The sequence below is a fragment of the Podarcis muralis genome, chromosome 6, assembly GCF_964188315.1.
Source record: "Podarcis muralis chromosome 6, rPodMur119.hap1.1, whole genome shotgun sequence".
NCBI classification, from domain to species: domain Eukaryota; kingdom Metazoa; phylum Chordata; class Lepidosauria; order Squamata; family Lacertidae; genus Podarcis; species Podarcis muralis.
Genome location: NC_135660.1, coordinates 36446276 through 36466566, shown reverse-complemented (window position 1 = coordinate 36466566; position 20291 = coordinate 36446276). Strand labels below are relative to the sequence as shown.

General features: G+C 46.4%; 1 protein-coding gene across 2 annotated transcripts; it reads left to right on the top strand.

Moving 5' to 3' along the window:
* The first annotated feature begins 410 nt into the window (after positions 1–410).
* AMOTL2 (angiomotin like 2) lies at positions 411–20012 on the top strand. 2 transcript variants are annotated; one of them, XM_028730908.2, is made up of 10 exons: positions 411–687; positions 3540–4379; positions 7633–7900; positions 11316–11460; positions 12617–12709; positions 14201–14496; positions 15011–15303; positions 15967–16166; positions 16569–16745; positions 17784–20012. In XM_028730908.2, the coding sequence occupies exons 2-10, from the start codon at positions 3631–3633 to the stop codon at positions 17840–17842; spliced, it is 2280 nt and encodes a 759-aa protein (XP_028586741.2). In that variant the 5' UTR covers positions 411–687; positions 3540–3630; the 3' UTR covers positions 17843–20012. The 2 variants fall into 2 exon arrangements, with proteins under 2 accessions (XP_028586741.2, XP_028586742.2); XM_028730909.2 differs by lacking the exon at positions 411–687 and adding an exon at positions 1567–1747.
* The last annotated feature ends 279 nt before the right edge of the window (positions 20013–20291 follow it).

Genomic DNA, 20291 nt, shown 5'->3' with positions numbered 1-20291 from the left:
CGTAGCTGAGTTGGGGTGGGGGGGAGAGAGGCTTAAGCAATGGGAGGCACTGGGGAAGTTAGGCGAGTTTTACACTCTGGAGTCCGACCTAATATCTGCGTGCCCCTCGCCCAATTTAGAATAGATAGCAAATGAACATTTCCAGCGCATTCGTGGCCTCCTTCCTGCGCACAGCGAGGCGTCAGGCCATTATTCCGCGGCGCGCACGTCGACTCGGCTGCACTACTAGTGGGGACGCAGCGTCGCGCCCCCTCCCGGGCTCTGGCGCTAATCGCAACCGCGGGAGCAAACAGGCTGCCGAGCCGCCTCGACAAGCCTCTCTTTGCAGCGAGCAGCTTTTGATCGCGGAGTGGGGGGAGGCGGACCTGGCGCTCTCGCATTCCTGGCATAGCAGCAGCAGCAGCCTCTTTGCGCGGCCCAGCCTCCCCGGCTCTCATTACAGCTGGCGGAGGCAGGCTGTGCGCTCAGTTTGCCTTCCTTCCAGCAGGGGCGGACGCAGGCAGGCGCTGCGCGGGGCTTTACATGCACCCCCTCGGCTCACTCAGGCGCTGAAGCCAGGAGCAGCGCGCAAGCCGCGGAGCCGGACATTTGCTGGGGTTGAGCCCTCGCTTCCTGCCCGGCGCTAAGAGCGGGTCCGAACCGAGCCCGCAGTTTAGCACGAAGCCATTGTGGGGCTGCGATGGTCCGGTAAGTTCCGCGCCACGCGGGAGCGACTGCAAGCAAGGGGAGCGCGCGCGAGAGAGAGGCACACCGAGAACGGCTGTGTGACATATGTCCTTCGGCATAGCTGGAGACCGCCAAGCAGCGGCCAACTTTCCCTGCATTTGGAGTCGGCTCTCACCGTGGCGACTGTCTGGTGACACACTGGTGGGAGATCAAACCATCCAAAACCCGAACTCTTGCTATAAAACGGGGAGTGGGGGAGACCTCCAAAGTGATTGCCCTGTTTGCTTTGCCTTGGACAAATTTTCTGGCTTTCCCTCCTAAATTTTGATCTGGAGGTGCGTCTCCCTTCAGCTCCTTGCCTCCTACTGGTGTCCTCTCCCCCCACCAAAAAAAGAGGGGGGGAAATCTCCCCCTACGTTTCCTAGGTTGTCTTCATTCTCGGTTCGCCTTGCCCGAATCTCTCTCTCGTGCGCGGGCAGGTAACGTTTCCAGACGTGGGTGCGTGGGTGGGACTAGGGTGCTGCTGCTGCTTGGGGCTGGGGGGCGCGCGTGGGCTGGGCGGGCAGGTGCTGCTAGGGGCATCCCTCTCGCGCGCGGCCGCCTTGGCTTTGTCTGGCCTGCCGCTGGCCGCTGCTTCCCGGAGCCCGGAGCTCTCGCTCTCACTTCGCAGGAATGTTAATTGCAATCCAAACCCCGATGATGTCAGGGCAGAACTATTTGGAAAACAAAGAGCGGGCAGCGAGGCAGGGGGAACTCGAAATACTGCGCAGATGGCAATCTGCTGAGTGCGCTTCGGGCGATCGCTCTCCATTACATGCATTTGGGCTGGAAGGACGGCGACGGGTGGGGGCGCGGCGGGATCCTGGCCTTGGCTGCCGCTGCTTAGGGAGACTTTTTGCATTTTTTTCCACGGGAGCGTAGAATTGGTCGCAGATAGTTAAGATAAGGAAGCACTCAAAGAGGCTGGTGGCACTTAAAGAGGAGCAGCCTAGCAAAGCAGCGCCGGGGAAGCGTGCATAGGATTGCAGCCTGAGGCTAAAAGCTGTGCGCCCATTCCTAGGACTAAGCTCCATTGAGCTCGGTGAGTCTTAACATCCGATGGACATGCCTGGATTGCTCCGTCGTTTATTGTTCACCTTTTAAGGTGAACTCTCCTTAAAAAGAAATAAGCTAACATTTGCTGCAAAAAAAAAGTACTTCTGGCATCCTTGACCCTTTCTGGAATTTAGCATCAAGATAATGGTGTCTCAGACTTTATACACTGTAAAGTGCAGTAGAAATATTTATTCCCATCGTTAAGCCCCCTTGCCTGGAACATAGTTATGGAGCTCATAAAATGAGTGCAGTTAAAAACCATGAAGCAGCTTGTCCTATTCAATGTGCTATAGAAATACCCAATAATGTCTGGTTGTTAAAATTTTGCAATTCAATTAATTTGCAAAAATTACTTGTTAATACCCCCTTTTTTTTCTCCATTTGGTTATTAACTTGGGGTAGGGTTCACCTATGCAATTAATCTCAACTCCTTACAGTACAAGGACTTAATATAGCATTGCAGAATGGCATTGCAGGATGGAAGGGTGGGTGAACAGAATTAGCCATCTCCTGTTCGTTTTCCCTCTCCCCACTTCCCTTACAGGACCTTGTTTCCCAAATAGCTTACTAAGGTAAACTAGAGCATGCTTTCATTGGAATTGGCTTTGCCCTTTCTGTGACCCTGGTAGTTGAGCCATCGGCACCATGCAGTTTTAAAATATTGCTTAGGCTAATGCCTTTGGTCATGTGCAGAGTGCCTTTCCTTGGCCGGAGTCAGTCTTTGTGCATCAGAAGGTAAGTTAGAGGACATGGGTTGGTTTCCAGCTGTGGAGCCACCCTGTAGCAACTGCAACTACTGGCTGCTCTGCAGCACTGACAATACCTTCTTTGTGAGGTTTCTGTTCTTGTTTAAAGGAAACAAATGTTTAACTGGAATTTACCCAGAGACCATTTTCATGCTCTGATTTTCATTCTGGCGTTGAGTAAAATATTTGTGTGTCGGTTGAGTGACTCTCACCGATGAAAGATTTTCTGCAGCCAGTTTAGTAGATGGTCCCTTTTTAGGATAATGCTAATGATAGGATGATTGTTAAACAGGTAACAGACTTGCCTAAATAGGGAATGAGCCTTCTGGGAACACCTTATACATGATACTTGACCTTCTTTGCCATTCTGAAATATGACCTTGAGAACTGTTATAGAACCAATGCAGCCTGCAACTTCTAGATTACTATTGTAACTTGTTGGCTGATGTTTACTGAGTCAATCATGCTTCTTTGCTCCTGGCCTGCTTAACAAGGTTGTTGTTAGGAAAAACTAGATTTGAAAAGAGCACATCACTTTGTTCATTCCCCACAGTTTAGCTGTGATTCTCTGCATCCCTACTTGGGAGAAAGTCCATTGAAACCAGACTTTCTTCTGAATGGAGATGCACAGGACCTTCAATAGATTGCTATCCTACAAAGGAGTTCAGGGCTGCAAGCCCAAGAACAGATGGAAGAAAGCCCTATTTGAGACACATTTATTTCTGTTGTTTACCCCAAGAAGTCTGAAAGACACACAACAGATATAAATGAGCAATTAAAACAAACACAACTAGTTAATGTTTACCACACTGGCATCCCACCTTTTCTCCAAGAAACATGTAAAGATATGTGATTTCATCCTCACAACAACCTTGTTAGCTTAGGTGGCCTTCATGAGGGGCATGTGACCTTTTTAAAAACCAGGTCCTAGTCCCTTAAAGCTCAAGATGGAAAACTGGAAGGATTTCTTCCTGCAGACTCAACCAAGCAGCGCTTTCTATCCCTACTGACTCTTGTTCTCTTCACTTTTAGGATCATTTGGCTGGGCCGTCACTGTTAGATTCCGGGGATAGTATCTTCTGTACCTTTGGAAAGCGCTTGTGGGCAGTCAGTTTAGCTGAGAATGAGGACAGCTGAGGATTCCTCTGGGACTGTCCTTCACCGCCTCATCCAGGAGCAGCTGAGGTACGGCAACCTCACAGAGAACCGCACTCTCCTGGCAATACAGCAGCAGGCCCTGCGTGGAGGAGGAAGCGGTGGCAGCCCACGGTCCTCCCTCGAGAGCCTCACCCAGGAGGAGAGCCAGATGGTCCAGCAGTCCACACGGCAGGAGCCACAGGGCCAGGAGCACCATGGCGACCACTTCTACCTGGAGAACAATATGTACCACCTCTACCAGCCTCAGCACAAGGGAGAGGAGCTACCCACCTACGAGGAGGCGAAAGCGCACTCTCAGTATTACGCCTCGCAACGAGGCCAGCAGGTTGGGGTTGCCGCGCTCGGGGCACACGCTGAAGGTGGGCAACGCAGGGCCTACACCTTGGACGCCAGCAGCCCACACCAGGACGAGTCGCTGAAGGAGCTGAAGCACGGGCATGTGAGGTCGCTCAGTGAACGGCTCCTGCAGATGTCACTTGAGAGGAACGGAGCCAAAGCTCAGAACCACATGAGCTCCTCTCACAGCTACCCTCAGCTCTCTAGGCACCACCATCTGTCTGTCCCTAGAGGGAAGCCCTCTGAGGCACCAGAATCTCGAGGGCCTCCTCCAGAATACCCCTATGTCATCCCTTCGCAGGAGGCGCCAGGGGGTTACCTCCCAGACCCCAGGCATCACTTCAGAGAAGGCCCAGCATTTCAGCATCCTGAAATCAGGTAACCAATCACACTGTTGCTCTTTACACACCCTCATGTGTTTCAGATGTTGGTGAAAGATGGGATGATTCCACAAAGACTTAGGTGGTGGACTGGGTTAGTCATGCAGTTGATACAAGGCTGGTAATTCATGATTGGCAAGTGTTCGGAAGGTGCTTGAGGAGAACTGATAATTTGCTTTGCATGGTTGTTCCGGTTCCTTTGGTTGGAAAGTACCTTCCCTTTTTTCCAAGAATGGAAGTGATTTTGAAATGCAATGAATGGAAGTGGGATGTGGTAGATGGGAGATAACAGACTCAAAAATTTGTGTACCTGATCAGCTTGAGAGGTATAAACTAGCTTCCAGTGCTGTTGTTTTTCCATATTTACCTTTAATTGTGAAAACCACCTTCCTTTGTGGGCTTGAATGTTTGGTTCTGATTGATTGATTGAATTTATATACCACCCTATAAACTGTACTTTGGAAGGAGGTACTAGTGAATATAGAAAGGTAGCAAAGCAAAAAGAGATGGACATTTGCCTAAAGATGCTCATTGTCCCAGGAAAGCAAAGAAGCTGCAGGTTGCATAGAAATATTTGAAGGAACGAAGCACCCTACAAAAGAGAAGAGGGTTGCTTCATTGACTTTTAGCCTCAGCTATGAAGCAACTAAGTGAAAAGGCTCAAAGTTCACATGTCTTTGTTTTGGGATGGGGGGGGGGGTCAGGGCTTCACCATTAGCCAATCAAGTCATGCACAAAATGATGGGGAGGAGTCAAAGAGTTGCTTTTCTTCCTGTACTGTGTACAGCTTCATATTTAGGAAGATGGCATATGCAAGATTAAATCTAGGACACATGTAAGCAAGGTGGGAAAGGAGAGCAACAATGTTCTGCTTAGCAGAAACTGCATGTGGTTCTTTGCAAAACCTTTTCTGGTTAGAGGGTGGTAAGTGATGAGTGTTTTCAGAGGTGGAACCAAGGTGGCCAAAGTCTGCCGTGCCTTGAAAATGGGGGACTAGTTTTGGAAAACCGTTAAAATGATATACACTGAAATTCAACCAGGGGGATATGAGGAAGTCACTTGACAATGTTACTAAATTTGGTTTAAATATGACTGAGATTTATGTTTGTTTATCTGTTTGTGTGTTTAAAAAATATTTTGGAAAATAAAAAAATTGAAGAAGAAGAAAAATGAAAATGGGGGACTTATCCTATCTCATTAACATGCCATTGCCCTTCCAAGATTGTGAGTTGCACTGCCATACTATAGGAGTATGCTGAAGGTTTATCTTTGGCATTGTACATCATTCTGAAGTTGTCGTATGAAAGACTTACTTGCTCAGGAATATTCTATTTCTACTGATGTCTTAGGACATTTATAGCTGGCTTCACAGCTGCCTGCCACAGTTTGTGACTTGCTGGCTAAAGCAGCCCCTTTATAGAAGCATGGGGTGGGGACTGGGAACAGAACCAGGGCTTGCTTTCTGTGAGGCAAATGGTAGTGAATGCTGACAGGAAGAGATAATGTTGGAGACAGGAAATAAGACTCTTTCCAGGGGAACAAAAGGAGAGGGTGGTGGCTACATGCTGAGAGGAAGGTGCATTCATTCTTGCTTGCTCCAAGATCACTTCACAAGAATGTCTGAATAAGCCTCAGTCAGATGAAATCATATATTCTTGGACAACACCTTCCCATTCAGGCACCAGGAAAGTGGCCATTTGAATTCTAAGAATTTCAAGCTGTCCTTCTGCAGATGTTTGAGTTGTGAGCAACCTTTAAAAAAAAAAAGTCAGGCTTGTGCACATCATGGATTCTTCTAGATTTACTAAATTGCCCATTTCATATTCTCAGGCCATACTTGATTATTGCACCTAGATAACGAGCATTTAAACAAGTTCACAAAATTTGTTTTTATTGACCATTTGAACATACCCAGATTAAGCTGCAGTCCTCCCCATACTTCAAAATAATTATGGAGAGGACTGCAGCTTAATCTGGGTAAGCCCTATTGGATTCAATGGGGCTTGCTTTTGAGTAACCATAGGCGCTCACCCATTGACATAAATTGGCTTACTTCTCTGACAACATGATATTATGCATATTTACTCTGTTCAGTGGGCTTTCCTCTAACGTATTTAGTATTGTAGCCTAAGTAAATGCATTTAGCATCCAGCTACAAGTAACTTCAGTAGTAATCTTAGCTGCCACAGAATTATCAATCAAATCTGCAGAATAATAAATTAATCTTAATGTATACAAATTTTTCAAACTGGCACATTCTCCTTTATGGATTGTGCAATATATATTCCATTGTGAATCAAAATACTGGTTTCTTTAATGCCAGGAGCTGTAAAAGTTTGTGGTGAGTGGCTGCTTCTTTCAACACAATTCTGCACTCCTCTGTGTTTTAAACATATGCCAAATGATGAGTGAGATCATGTTTGCTCTACAAACACAAGGGGTCTGGGAAGGATTGTAAGGATGCAATGGTTGCGAAAATATTATGGCTTTAAACATGGACTCCTCTTTACCCCGGTTCTTATCCTCCTCTTAACTGTTCTGATTGACCCTCACTTTCCTTCGCAGTCAAACTTGGCCAGTGAAAAGTTACATTTTTTAAATCAGTGGTTGGCACTGACTGATGCCATAGAGTCCATGTCTTATGAAATAGAGGCTGTGTCTTTCTCAAAAAATAAATTGGGAGGTATTCAAGAATCTTTTCTGCCTATAATAATTTGCTGATGTGCCTCCTATAACCCTGGGTGGGGGAGTGGGAAGAGTAATTTACGAAGGAGTACAATAGGAGTCTAAAACAATCTGGCTTGCTTCCCCAGACCCTTGGAGTGGTATTCAGTGTAGCGGTATTGTGACATTTCTCCTTGTGAATTGGAAAGTTCTCCTCCAGGGTGCAGACAGGATGACGGTTCAGGGTGCACACAGGAAGGCGGGTGGAAATCCCATTGTGTTAGCAAGAATTTAGTTGAATTGCTGAGCTTGGGAGTAAGCCTCATGGATTTTTTGCTGACTGAACATGTATAGGATTATACTGTTAGTGAAAAGTCAATGTGAAAAGTCCCTGTACCATTAGGTTTTAAAGCAATAAGTTCAAGTTGCCGTATCCTTGAGGCCTAGTATTTTGGGCTGTTCATTTGAGTGCATCAGGTACCTGCTTGGAACTTAGGGTTTGCACAGTACTGCTGCAAAAATCAGTGCTCAGGCCTTCTTGCCCAAAGTGCTTGCCATTAATTCCTTCATCTCTGCTTTCTTTATAGAGTGATGCAGGCCCAGATGCCCCAAGCTTACCTGCCCCACCAACAGGCTGCCCTGTGCCATAGTCCTCTGGGGTCTCTCACTCCTGCTGGGATGGAGGCTCTTATGTCAGCCCAGGCTGCTTCTGCCAGTAGCCACTTGTCCCAAATGAAAGCCGTGTTGATGGACAACGAGACGTTGCTGAGAGAGAACGAGAAGCTCCGCAGGGAAAACGAGATGCTGCGGAGGGAAGTGGAAAACTACGGCGAAAAAGCCAGCTGCATACAGAAGGTAAAAGAGCAGGCATAGTAGCTGTCGTTTTCTGAGGAGCTCACTCGACCCAAAGCACTTGCAAGAGATGCAGACCCCCTTATGGGTTGCAGCTATTCCAGGCAAGATACTTCATGCCTAACAATTGCTGCTCAAGGTGCAAGAGCTGGGGTGAGGAACATCCAGCCCAAGGGGCAGGGTCTGATGCGGCCATCTTGGTCTTCCAAGTGTTGTCTGGCTGTACCATTCACCGCCTCTGTGGTGCTCTCTCATCTGGTGTATTTGCTTAGCTGGAATGTAGCCTTGAGTGGTGGTGATGCTGCTTGCTTGTCTGGATGGAGGGTGGAGAGGAGGATGGGGGTGTTTGTGGAAGCCTCTGGTCATGTATGAGTGGAATGTAGCCCAATATACAAAGGTAAGAATTGCATTCTTTGCTCCACCCACTAGTGTCTCTGGCCCCACTCACCACTGACCTGTAGCCTCTGGGAGGTTGCCCATGAGGGGATGTGACTGAGAAAGAGTTGCAGCCGCTTTTCTAGAAGTTAAATCCATTGTTTAACGTAAGAAATGGATTCCTTAAAGCCACTTCTTGACTGCCTCTCTTCTAAGTTGACATAGCTGGTAGCAAGACTGTCAGCATGCCTTCCCCACCATGGCTCCTCCCAGAGGTGCAGCATCTATTACCATCAGCCATGCTGGCTGAGGATGCTGGGAACTGTAGCAAACCAGAAAAAAGAGAGAAGAAGCAACTCAGGATGCTGTATATTTTATTTATTTAAAAAATCCAAGCAGGAGCTATAGGAAAGGGGACAATATATCACATAAAATTACAGAGCATAAGCACATAGGTTTTCGCTCACAATTAAAACAGATGAATGTAATTTCTTTGAAGCCTAAAACCTGTGGAATAATTTTATATCCTCAACATACATACTCAATATGCAAAATTGAAGCAAAGGAGGTCTGGAGGGTACCAGTTTTTGTAGGGGAGCTATGGTAGGAGGGTTGCTTTTAACCTGTAGGAAAGGTTCACAGCTAAAGTTGCTTTCTTTGCATACTGAGTTGAAAGAACCAGGAATGTTAAAGTTAGAATTTTTTCTTGGTGTTTCTCCTCTCCAATAGGGCTAGAGAGCTAGCTTGTATCTCCCAGTATGATTTTAGGACTAGATGCAGAGACCTGGCTCAGTTTTTAAGGAAGGTGGTCATGTCAACAAGCTCTGGCCCATAAGTGCGGGCCATCAGGCCGGGGGGCCAAATGTGGCCCTTAGAACTCTCCCACTTTATACTCTTTACTAGTCCTGCTCTACACACACACACCCAGGTGTTTTTGCTTGGTTGGAATGTTCCTGAACTCTGATAATGTATCCTGCTTACTTGCTTGCATGTAACCCATGGTTCTGTTTCTAGTCTACTGTACAAAGCTAAAATTTACATTCATTGCTTAGCCCAATTTTGACTCTGGTCCTGCCATCAAAGGCATGTGGCTCTCAAAGGTTTCCCAAAAGGGAGTGTGAGCCTCAAACTGGTCCCCTTGATGTAGCAGACCCTCCAAGTGTCCCTGTTTTCCAGGGATGTCCCTGATTTAGATAAGCCGTTCCGGTTTCAGATTTGATCCAAGAATGTCCTGCTTTTCCTTAGGACGTCCCTATTTTCATTGGAGAAATGTTGGAGGGTATGGTAGGATGTCCTTATTTTCATTGGTGTCTGAAGGCAATTCTGCATAGGGAAGTTTTTTAAAAATGTTTTGTTGTTTTTATATATGTTGAAAGCCACCCAGAGTGGCTGGGCAACCCAGTAAGAGTGTCTGGGGTATAAATAGTAAAATTATTATGCAATGGGACATCCCTATTTTCATCAGAGAAATATTGGAGGGTATGCTGTAGTGAAAGTGTATATCCAGGCCATTATGAACCAGCCATTGTGGCTGGGAGCAGTCCTGATGCTCCCTAGAAAATGCCTCACAAGCCCAGCCTTGTCTTCAGGAGCGTTTCCTGAAATCCTTTGACTCTTGTCTTTTGTCCCCCAGAACAGCTGTCGTGAAAATACATCTCCCTTAATTTTGTTTAATCACCCCCCCTCCCCATTAAGCAGCTGTGGAGCACAAGCACCACAGCACACAACAGGTCTTAAGCTGCAGCAGTTGTTGAGTGCATAGAAAAGAGTCCATTCACCACCTCTATTAGCAGTTGTGCCCTCTCCCTATCAAGCCCTCCCTGTTGGGGTCTGCACTAAGGCGAGTCACAGAAAGCCTTTTGTGCAAAGGCGCACAAGGAGAGGCCTGTTGTGTCCCAGCTTCAGCCAAGGGTGAGACTGCTCCCTTTTGAACTAGCGAGTTATTTGGGGACTGTAAGGGGCACGTGCCAGGGCTGCAGAGGTGGGGATGCAGAGGGAATGTGCCAAGCCTGCAAAGGAAAGGGGTAAAAATGGAACACATAATTGGATGTCAGGACCCTGCCAGCTGGTACTGGGGTAGGGGTGAGGGAAGAGAAAAGGAAAGAGTGCAGAATATACAAGCAACATTTGGATTTGTCTAGCACTGATAGCCTCTCTGGGAGAAACAGAGGGAGGGTGATAGGGTCAATTTTATTGCTTGTTTTCAAAATAAGTGCCAAGCCCTGTTAACTGCTGAGAGCTCAAGCCCCAGCTTATGCTAGATAGCTGAGCAAAGCAGCAGAGCATGGGGCACAGGCATTTTAGGAAATCAGAGTTGCGCACTGGCTTGTTTGATTTATCTTGGAATGGAATCCAGAAACATTGAGAGCTTTTTGGGCTGGTATTTTAGTTGCGTATCTGGATGAGAAGGCAAGTGTGTGTGTGTGTGTGTGTGTGTGTGTGTGTGTGTGTGTGTGTGTGTCATACGTGAAATTAAGTGTCCCATACAAACTTTAAACTGCTTTGAAACCATTTTAATGGCCTTGAGTTGTCTCATTAAATCCTGGAATTTGTATTTAGTGAGGGTGTCCATTTACTCCAAGTTCAAAAGTCTCAACATTTAAAAAGTAAATATTTTTCCATTAATTGCTTGTATACATACACATGCAAAATACTGCTGTAATGGAGCAGTATTATTAACAACCAATCTGGCAACAAAAGGACAAGGTTTTGCTCAGAAACAGCATCTTGGGACAGGTACATAGTAAGCAACGTCTCCCTGTATATTGCATTTTACATTTTATTCATTCCTTGCCATTTTTTCATGCTTTTCCTGTGCTTTGCCTTCCTGAGCAGTACTGCCTATTTGTTTCATGAATCAAAGCAGCCTACAAAATTCAAATCCATATTCAGAACCCAAGTTCCAGATATTAAAAGATGGTTGCCTATATTCCCATTCAGTGTGCAAAGTGCATATCTTGAGCAGTTCTCACTAAGGGGCATTCATATATCTTCTCATACAGACTATTCATTTTAACTAAGGTCTCTTTGCTGTCTTCTTTAGCTGGAAACAGAGATTCAGCGAATTTCAGAAGACTATGAAAACCTAATGAAGGCATCCTCTAAGAGAGAGGCATTGGAGAAGGCAATGAGGAACAAGAAGGATGGAGAGATGCGGCGGTTGCAGGACTTCAACCGAGATCTGAAAGGTAAGATGACAGAGATGGCCTAGTATACTTGGTCCCAATATCTGTGTAGAGGAGATTTTTGTTGTAAGAAAGATGCATGCATGACTGATTCTTCCATTCCTGTATACCTTTAAAATAGGGACCTTCAGGTGTTGTACTACAACTCCCATCATGCCTGTCCATTGCCCATGCTCACTGAGACTGATAAAACCTCAGAGTCTGGCAATATCTGGAGTGTCACAGTTTAGCCACTCCTGCTTTAAAGCAAACTCCTTAGGCAGGCAGTCGAATTGCATGTCTGCTCACCAGAGGCCCTGACTCAATTCATATAATTGTGAATGAGCTACAGACTTATGAATTTCCTCCTCCTCTTGCATGTGACTTCTCTATCTTGTCTGTTAAATTGTGGGCTTCCAGTTGTGATTTTGCAGTGTGTATGCCTATGGGAATTTGTTTAGCTATGAGCTGACAATAAAGAGGGAAGCTGTGCACATGAGAGCCGAGGAGCGTGCAAGCCCATGGCTTATCCAGTCCTCCAAACCATTGTTTGGAAAACTTTCCAACCTGCATTGTTTAGCTTGGTAGACCCTGGAAGCCACATAATAAAAAAAATTTTAAATACCCTGAGTAATATCAGACAATATTCATGCTTGGGATTAGACCTCCTGAAATAAATGGACTTGCATTACTTATCAATATATTTCTGTGGGCATGCTCTTAGTACAATTAATGTTGGATATCTCCCCCTAAGTTCCTATACCCTGGCACTAGAAGAAAAATATAATAAAGAAACCCAACAAAACAAAAAAAATGTGGTAAGAGTGTCCCAAGGCTTTGAACTTAAAGTGTTGCTGGTTCTACTTTAAATATATATAACAAAGATTTTCTGATCCATTAAAGCATCATGGCTAGTAGCCATGCAACCCTGCCATTACTGTCTGTAACAGGAATGGGAAACTTGTGGCCCTTCAGATTGCTGTTGGACTACAATTCCCATATTTCCTGACCATTGGCTATGCTTCCTGGGACTGATAGGAGTTGGAGTCCAACAACAACTGGAGGACCACATATTGGTAGCAGACTTGACAGGTTATACCACTCCTTCCTATTACTCCACGAACCTCTGTATGAAATAAATTAAATCCTGATTTATTTCTTTTCTTTCAATTTGCCACAGAGAGGTTGGAATCTGCAAACAAGCAGCTGGCCAGCCGGGCACAGGAAAACCAAGAAGGGAACCAAGGGACTATGGCAAAACTTATTGCCCAAAGTAAGTCTCTTCAGAAGGCTTCTGCTGTTGTGATTGTAGCTCTAACCTAGTTGGGCTGGGTTTGTTTGTTTTTTAACACTGTGGTCCTTATTCCTGATGCTTTCCTGTGAATGGGTTGGGAAGGGAGGAAAAGTAAAGGTTCCTTTAAGATTGAAGAGGAGGCGTATCCTCTCTTGGAAGCTTTTTGCCATTCCCCAGAGAGCGCTAAGCTGTTCTTGGCACTTAAACTAGAGGCATTAATCACCACAGCCATCAGTGTGACCTGGATTCTTTGCATTCCAGTGGCTGTTACGGCTGTTCCAGCACACAAGCTACACTCCCTCTGTTGAGAGTCCTGGGCCCAACTTGTTCATTCTCTCTCTCCCTCTCTCTTTCTCCTTCTCTCCTGCTATTGTTCTGAATTTTTTGAAAAAGGAGAGATAGTTGCCAAGGGATGGGGATAATACTTGTTCTTAAGTTTTCAATATCCAACTTAAGGAAATGCCTTCAGTCCTTGAAGATTTCTCCTGCTCCCTCTCAGAAGCAGATCTTTCTTCCTGGCCTTGTAAATGCAAAACTGATATTCTTAAGCAAGATCCCCTGTGCACAATGCCTCAGAAATAACTTACTCCCTCATAAGTTTGTTAGGGCTGCAGTAAAAAGGGATATACCCCAATGGCTTCTTTGTTAGTGGCTCTTCATTGTGGAAACTAAATTATGGACCAAGCTCCAGTCCTTCCCTTGTATCAATTCAGCTTTATATCAACCCCACTTCTTGTGGTCTGGGAAGACGCTCCCTTCCTCAGAGTTATGAGAGTGAGGGGAAGGGATCTCCAGAACCAATGCAGGAACTGCCAGAGCTCTGTTCCTCCTGGTTCCTGGTATGAGGGAGGCAGCTCTGTAGCCAGTCCAGACATGCACGGTATAAAACTGCAAACACTTAAGTAGTATTTATTTTAGGCATGTATATACATTGGTTTTCGTGCAATTCGCTTTTGTGAGGAAAGCGACTACAAATACGGTTAATTATAACAATAACTGAAGCTTTTCAGATGACTGTGCCAAGTTCCCACAGGTTTTTCTTTTTGTTCATTGTGGGAAATGTGCGTGGTGCCCCCATCATGATCATATCATGGAAAACGAACAGTGTGGGAACACCTAAATCAGGGCATTGATACCTAGGATCCATAGTATAAGAGAGAGCATCTTGGCACAAATTGGTACACTCCCCTGCCCCCTGTGTCAGTCAGCTTCCTAGGCACAGGTCCAATGTAACCTCCCCACCCCCCACCCCATGGAATAATTAAACAAATTAAAGGTTAATGGCTACTAAGAATGGAGGCATCACCTATTTGTCTCCCCATGACTTGTTGAATGGCTGCTTTATTTTGTGGTGCCTAAAAGTTATTGGTTGATACTGTGTGGTTGGCTTTTGGCTCTGTTGCCCCCACCCCCACCCCAAATGATGGATTGGTTGTAACGACCTTGCCTTTTCCTCATGTTTCCTCCCAGATTATGAGCACCAGCAGGAAAGGGAGAAGCTAGAGCAGGAGGTTGCACGGCTGCACAGCGCGAACGATGACCAACGGCGGAGGGCAGAGCTGCTGGAACAGGCTCTGAGCAGTGCCCAGGCTCGGGCCGCTAAAACAGAGGACGAGCTGAGGAAGAAACGAGCGTATGTGGAGAAAGTGGAGAGGCTGCAGCAGGCACTGGGCCAGCTCCAAGCTGCCTGCGAAAAACGTGAGCAGCTGGAACTGCGTCTCCGCACCCGGTTGGAGCAGGAGCTGAAGATGCTGCGGACTCAGCAGGTGAGAAGGAAGGCCGAGCAACCCTGTGCTTCCAAACTGGGGCTATTTAGTCATTTCTGAAGAGTTGCAATCCTATTTCTTCCCCTTGAAAGACGCCCATCAATTTCACTTTTCCGTAACTTGAAAGGAAATGCTTATAAAATATTAGAACAGTGGCATCTCCAACCCAATAACATTGGGGGTCCTGAAGACTCAGGTGGCAAATTTGGAGCCACATCCTGAAGAGATTAATATTACAAATAATACGATTAATAGATGTGGATTGCTTTCAAACTAAAAGTGCCCAAATTCTCAAAAGTTGTTTGGCTTACGGTTGTATACACAATAACCTGGAAATAAATCACAGCGGTGTGAATGGTACTTAACTTCTGAGTGGACACATTTGGGTTTGCACTGTTAATTCTGGGTCATTCCCAACACCAAGCACATTATTGTAGGTGTGTTAATAGGCTGTTTCCACCAGTAGCCCAGAATGCAGACTCACTTGGGCCTCTCTTCCTCACTGATGATCTAGAGACAGATGGGAGCCCCTAGTGGAGCATCACCCGAGCTGAACCCCCACGTGCTCTCTGAGCAGCTGAGAGAAAGAGAAGAGAAGATCTTGGCCCTGGAGGCTGATATGACCAAGTGGGAGCAAAAGTACCTGGAAGAGTGCACCATGAGGCAGTTTGCCATGGATGCCGCTGCCACGGCGGCCGCACAGCGGGACACCACCATCATCAACCACTCTCCACGCCACTCGCCCAACAGCAGCTTTGATGAGGACCTGCTGCTGGCAAACCACAAACATCAGGAGATGGAGAACAGGTTAGTCCTGCGTGAGATGGCATACATGGTTACTCGTCCACTGCTCTGGTCCCAACACAAAGGGAATGATTGGTCCCCTTGGCACACTGCATGCCTTGAAAAAATGGCTTCTTTGCTTACATCCTGAAAAAACATGCCAGAGGGAAGCTTGTGCTCCTGGTGCCTCTGAGAAGTCCCTTAGCTAGTTAACAGCAGGAAAAACAGAGACAGGGGTTGGAGGGAAATCTCCATTGAGCTGCAGGAGAACTAGAGTCCGAAGGCCTAGAAAGGCTTCTGGTCATATCCAGGAGAGATCTTTTTATGTTCTTCTCCATTGTTAGGAGTGCTAATGGCTGCATGCTACTTTCAGATTCTGCATGCCTCAGAATGTCAGTTGCTGGGGAAACAGTTATTATCATATATATATTTATACCCTGTCTTTCAAGGCAGCTTGCAGATTAAAAACAAGAACCACAAAATACAACAGCAGAGTTTAGAGCACTTGTCCTGCTTCTGAATTTTCCATAGGCCTCTGGATGGACCAGGATGCTGAAATAGATTGGCTTCCTTTGGTCTGATCCCACAGGGTTCATCTTCAGATGCTTCAAAAAGAATGCTTCCTGCATATTCTGATGTCACCCTGCCTTTTTCCTCACGTTGTGTTTCCCCCCTCTCACTTCCCAGGTTAAAAGTACTTCATGCGCAAATACTCGAGAAGGATGCTGTCATCAAAGTCTTACAGCAGCGCTCTCGCAAGGACCCTAGCAAGGCTAACCAGGGCTCCCTGCGGCCTGCCAAATCTGTGCCTGCCATCTTTGCCGCTTCTGGTACCCAGTATTGGCCAGGTGCCTCTGTCAGCGAAAGTGGTTCCCGAGGGAGTCCAGGTAATAGAGGCTTTGCTTGACAAAGGGAGGGAGGGAGTCTATATCTAGAATGTATACAAGGGTGCTTTTTCTACTAGCTCCTGTTAAGCTTCCCATGAAACACTTGATGGTAGCTATATTTTATATGGAATCGGCATTCTTTAGCACCCACTTGTTGTTGTGCTGCTTAGGAGTCCGTTTCAGGAAGCAAAGCTTGGACACTTGTGGATGCTCATGCTCTGGATAAAATGCAGAAGAGGGTATTGGCATGCAGTTCTAGGACCCCCCAAAACACACACACACACACACACACACACACACACACACACGGGCTTGTTCTTGGAAATCTCAAATTTTGCAAACCTCTTCTCACTTCTATTGTGTTTGCTCATCTAAATGGGGCTCCTTTTCTCCTTCCTCCAGCACCCAAAGCCTCAGCAGAAGCAGCCACCACATCAGCTTGTGTCCCTCATGCCTTCCATGCCAAACACGGCAGCAAAGATGGGAGTACGCAGACAGAAGGCTTACCCGAGGGGACTCAGTGTGATGAACCCCAGCCTGAAAGCAGCGCCAGCAGTGGCAGTGCAGCAAATTCCCTAGGTGAGTGCCAGCGGTTGCTCTAACCTACAGAGTGTGGCTGTGAGGCTACCCTAGTGCCTGCCAATCTCCTAATGGGCTCTGCTAATAGCTGTGCTTGCAGTAAACCCTGTGAACTGCCTCCCCACCCCCCACCAGGGATGCCAGGCAAGGTTCACATAACTAAGAGGTGAACACAGAGCTGCTTTCAGCAGGCTAAATGCCAGGATCCAGATTCCTGCCATAGTGACTAATCATGAGTTTCGTGCAATGCGGTACAGGATTATCCTCTAGGAGCAGGTGGAGCAGAAAGTGGAGGGGGGGCAGTGTGTTTGGAGGGGGGGGGAGAGGGGAGATTAAACAAAGGCTTATGCGGAAAGGCTGCATTGATTAAAGCTCCCTAAATTCCTTAGTAGTCTCTTAGAGACCCTTTTCCACAATAAAGCCCAGATGTCCCCAACTTCCCATTGTTGAAATAGCTTGGCGCAGAGAGGAAAAGTTCTGAAGGAGGATTCAAGACAGGAAGGCGAAATCTTGAGTGTCTTCCTTTTCCTACTCTCCACCCATCCAACCCTCCACAGATGATAGTACTTACCTCTACCTGTTTTGGGGGGTCTCTTTCCACACTCAGAGCTGTAAACCCAAGATATTTATCCCCTGCCTTCAACCTACAAAGAGAAGGTGGCTAGGCATGCATCAGCTTCATACTAGGAGCTGGATTTGATCAGCCTCCTCCAACATGTGGGTTGAATGAATGACAGATGCCCATGGTTAGGTCAATGTGACATGTGTTTCATTAGCATGAGGCAAGAGCTGCAGGTTTTAGTGCCTTGGCCCATCAAGTTTTTCCCCCCAGCGGGCTGCCTGTTTGCCAAGTTATTTTTCAATAGATGGCTCTTGAGCCTCCCTCACCCCCTTAGTTTCTGTCATTAGGATAAAAGGTTTGACTACAAAAGACACACTGAGGTCATTGATGGTTTGCACTGCTGCCTTTCAAAGCTTTGCACAACTCCGCAAAACACTTTGCATTATCACATGGGCTGTATTTCTTTTTCCTCGCAGAGACTTTGCCAGCTGCTAAAGCCGTGGACTTGTCGGACATGGTGGAGATTCTCATCTGAGGAACTGGGGAGTGGGAATCCTCCAAGCACATGACCAGATCTTGCCACTCCTTAGCAGACTGCTGCCTTATCAGGGGACGGTAACAAACCAAGAGAGCAAGGACCGAAGGAAGCCTTCAGCGGATTAGGATGGCGTGCGGCGTGCAGGGCAAAGACTTTTCAAGAAGGACTTGAAGGAAAACCCCACGCCGATCCTTTGATTTTTTCAGGCACAAAGCTGTGGCGGCAGCATGCCTCTCTGTTTGGGTTGTGAGCCTTCACTGTTGCCCTGACAGGTCTCTCCCTTCCACCAGTGGACTGAGGAGCAGCAGCTGCAGCACCATCAATTGAGGCCAGTCCTTGCACAGAAGCAACTGCTCCATGACTTTCTTAGCCACCGGCGTTCCCAAGAGATGGGAAGGCAAACGCCGAAGCCAGGTTGGACTCTCGTGATGCCTGGATATGGCCCAACAGAGTGTAGGGTAGTAGCGGGGGCAAGGGGCCATGCTGGGGTTTGGCACCAAACAGGTTGATACTCCTGAATCACTGGGCTCCTGGCAGGTACCTGGACCTGAAGTGTAAGCTGTTGTAAGCAAAGAGTGTTTGTCTGGTGCTTGGTGTGGCTAGAACTAATTCCTTGCACCTTCTCCCCTCCCCACTCCCCCCCCCCCCCGTCCACTTTTCAGCTCCCAGGCAGAAAGACTGCTGCCGATACTGGGGATTGCTAGCAGTGTATTCCCATTGCCTGGGGGATAGCACATGGCCTGTCACAGGTACTGGGGAAAGAGGAATAGAGGAGATGGGTCCCATCTCTGTCTTTATTTTTGTAAATAACTTATATAAGAACAAGCCCAAATAGTAACCAACATTTCAGCCACCGCCCCTCTGTTTGGCTCTTCCTATCCCCTGTATGATATCTGCAGTGGATCTGCTTGATCTCTCTCTTTGCTCCACATCACTTAAACTAGTTTCCCCCCCCACTCCTTGTTTTGTTTTCAGAATTTCTTCAGTGTTTGCTTTTTCTTTTCCTCCATTTCATATCCTGTTTGTCCGGAGTTAAATATCCGCCTTCAGAGTCCTTCAGATTCCATTTCCTTTGAAGCAATTTCCCATGATGCTTCAGACTGGAATTTCCCTGCTCTTTGTTTGAACAGCAGCCACAAGCCAAGTGCTTCTGTTCCTGGATTGCTGTTTCCAAGCTGTTGTCGTCTTCTTTTTTTTAAGGCAGAGGCATCCCATGTGGTATAGATCAGCACAGCTGTATTGGGATGAATGGCCCTGATCCCCAGTTTGGGGATAAAACTGGGGCCATTCCCATCAGCAGAGAATGCCATGTGGTTGAAAGCAGGATCGTGGTTTGGGCCTCTCGCTGATCTGAGCGATGCTGATTTGCAGGCGAAAATCATTTAGAAATGAATTGGAACTATTTCAAGAGAGCGAGGGAAGTATGGTGCGGCATGTGTGTGGGGGTTTGTGCTTGGAGCCTTGTGTGTTTATGAAGTGGAGAATGTGGCCAGCAGCTAGTAGTAGTTTTCTAAAAGAGAAAAAGGGCATTTGTGGGAATGATGCGAGTGAATATGCAGATTCTTTGTGTCACGAATGTGCCTTTAAGAAAAAGTTCTGGGCAAGGACTGATTACTGGTATATCATTTCTCTAGAACCACTCCAGAATCTACAGTACCACGCAGGAGCCTTTTACACTCCCCTGCCTACTGACAGCTGGCTTCTGGCAGTAGTCAGTTGCAATATTCACCAAACCTTGGTGCTTTCTTGATTCTGCCTTCACACACCTTTGTCTCTGCTAAACGTGTGCATTTGCTGGACAACTGCATTTTTTTTAATTAAAAAAATCCCCTTTCATATAAGTATGTAAATAGGTGTTCAGTTATTGTGCATTGTTTACAAAGTAAAAAAAAAACAAAGCAAAAAAGTTATGAGAGAAAGATACACAGCTTAATATATTTTGCATTAATATTGGTATTCCTGTTTTAAGTATTTTTGTGCTGTGAACTTTTTTCTGCCAAAGACAGTGAGGGGTGTTTTTTTCCCTTTATTTTGGGTGCATTTTAAGTTATCTTAAGTATTTAAACGTAAACCTGACCGTTTTATTATGCCGCCCTATACCGAGATTGCTGTAGCATTCCACTTGGTATAACAATATTTTAATAATAAATAAATATTGTCTAATAAACTGCGAGACTGTTTCTTTTCTATGCCATTGTGAAGGGGAAGGGGAGGGGCAATAAATCCACACATTGCAACATTTGTCGTCCTTCCCTGTTGTCTTCTGGGCGCAATCCACAACTTCCTTCATAAAAGCTCTATAAACAGCTTGAGGGTAGAATTTACCTAAGAAGCATATTCCTCTTTCTCTCTGTGGTTCATAATGCAGTCCTAATCATATACATTTATATTCTGAAGCAAGCCTGTGCTGTGTTCAATGGAATTCAGTTCCAGGTAAGTGTATGGA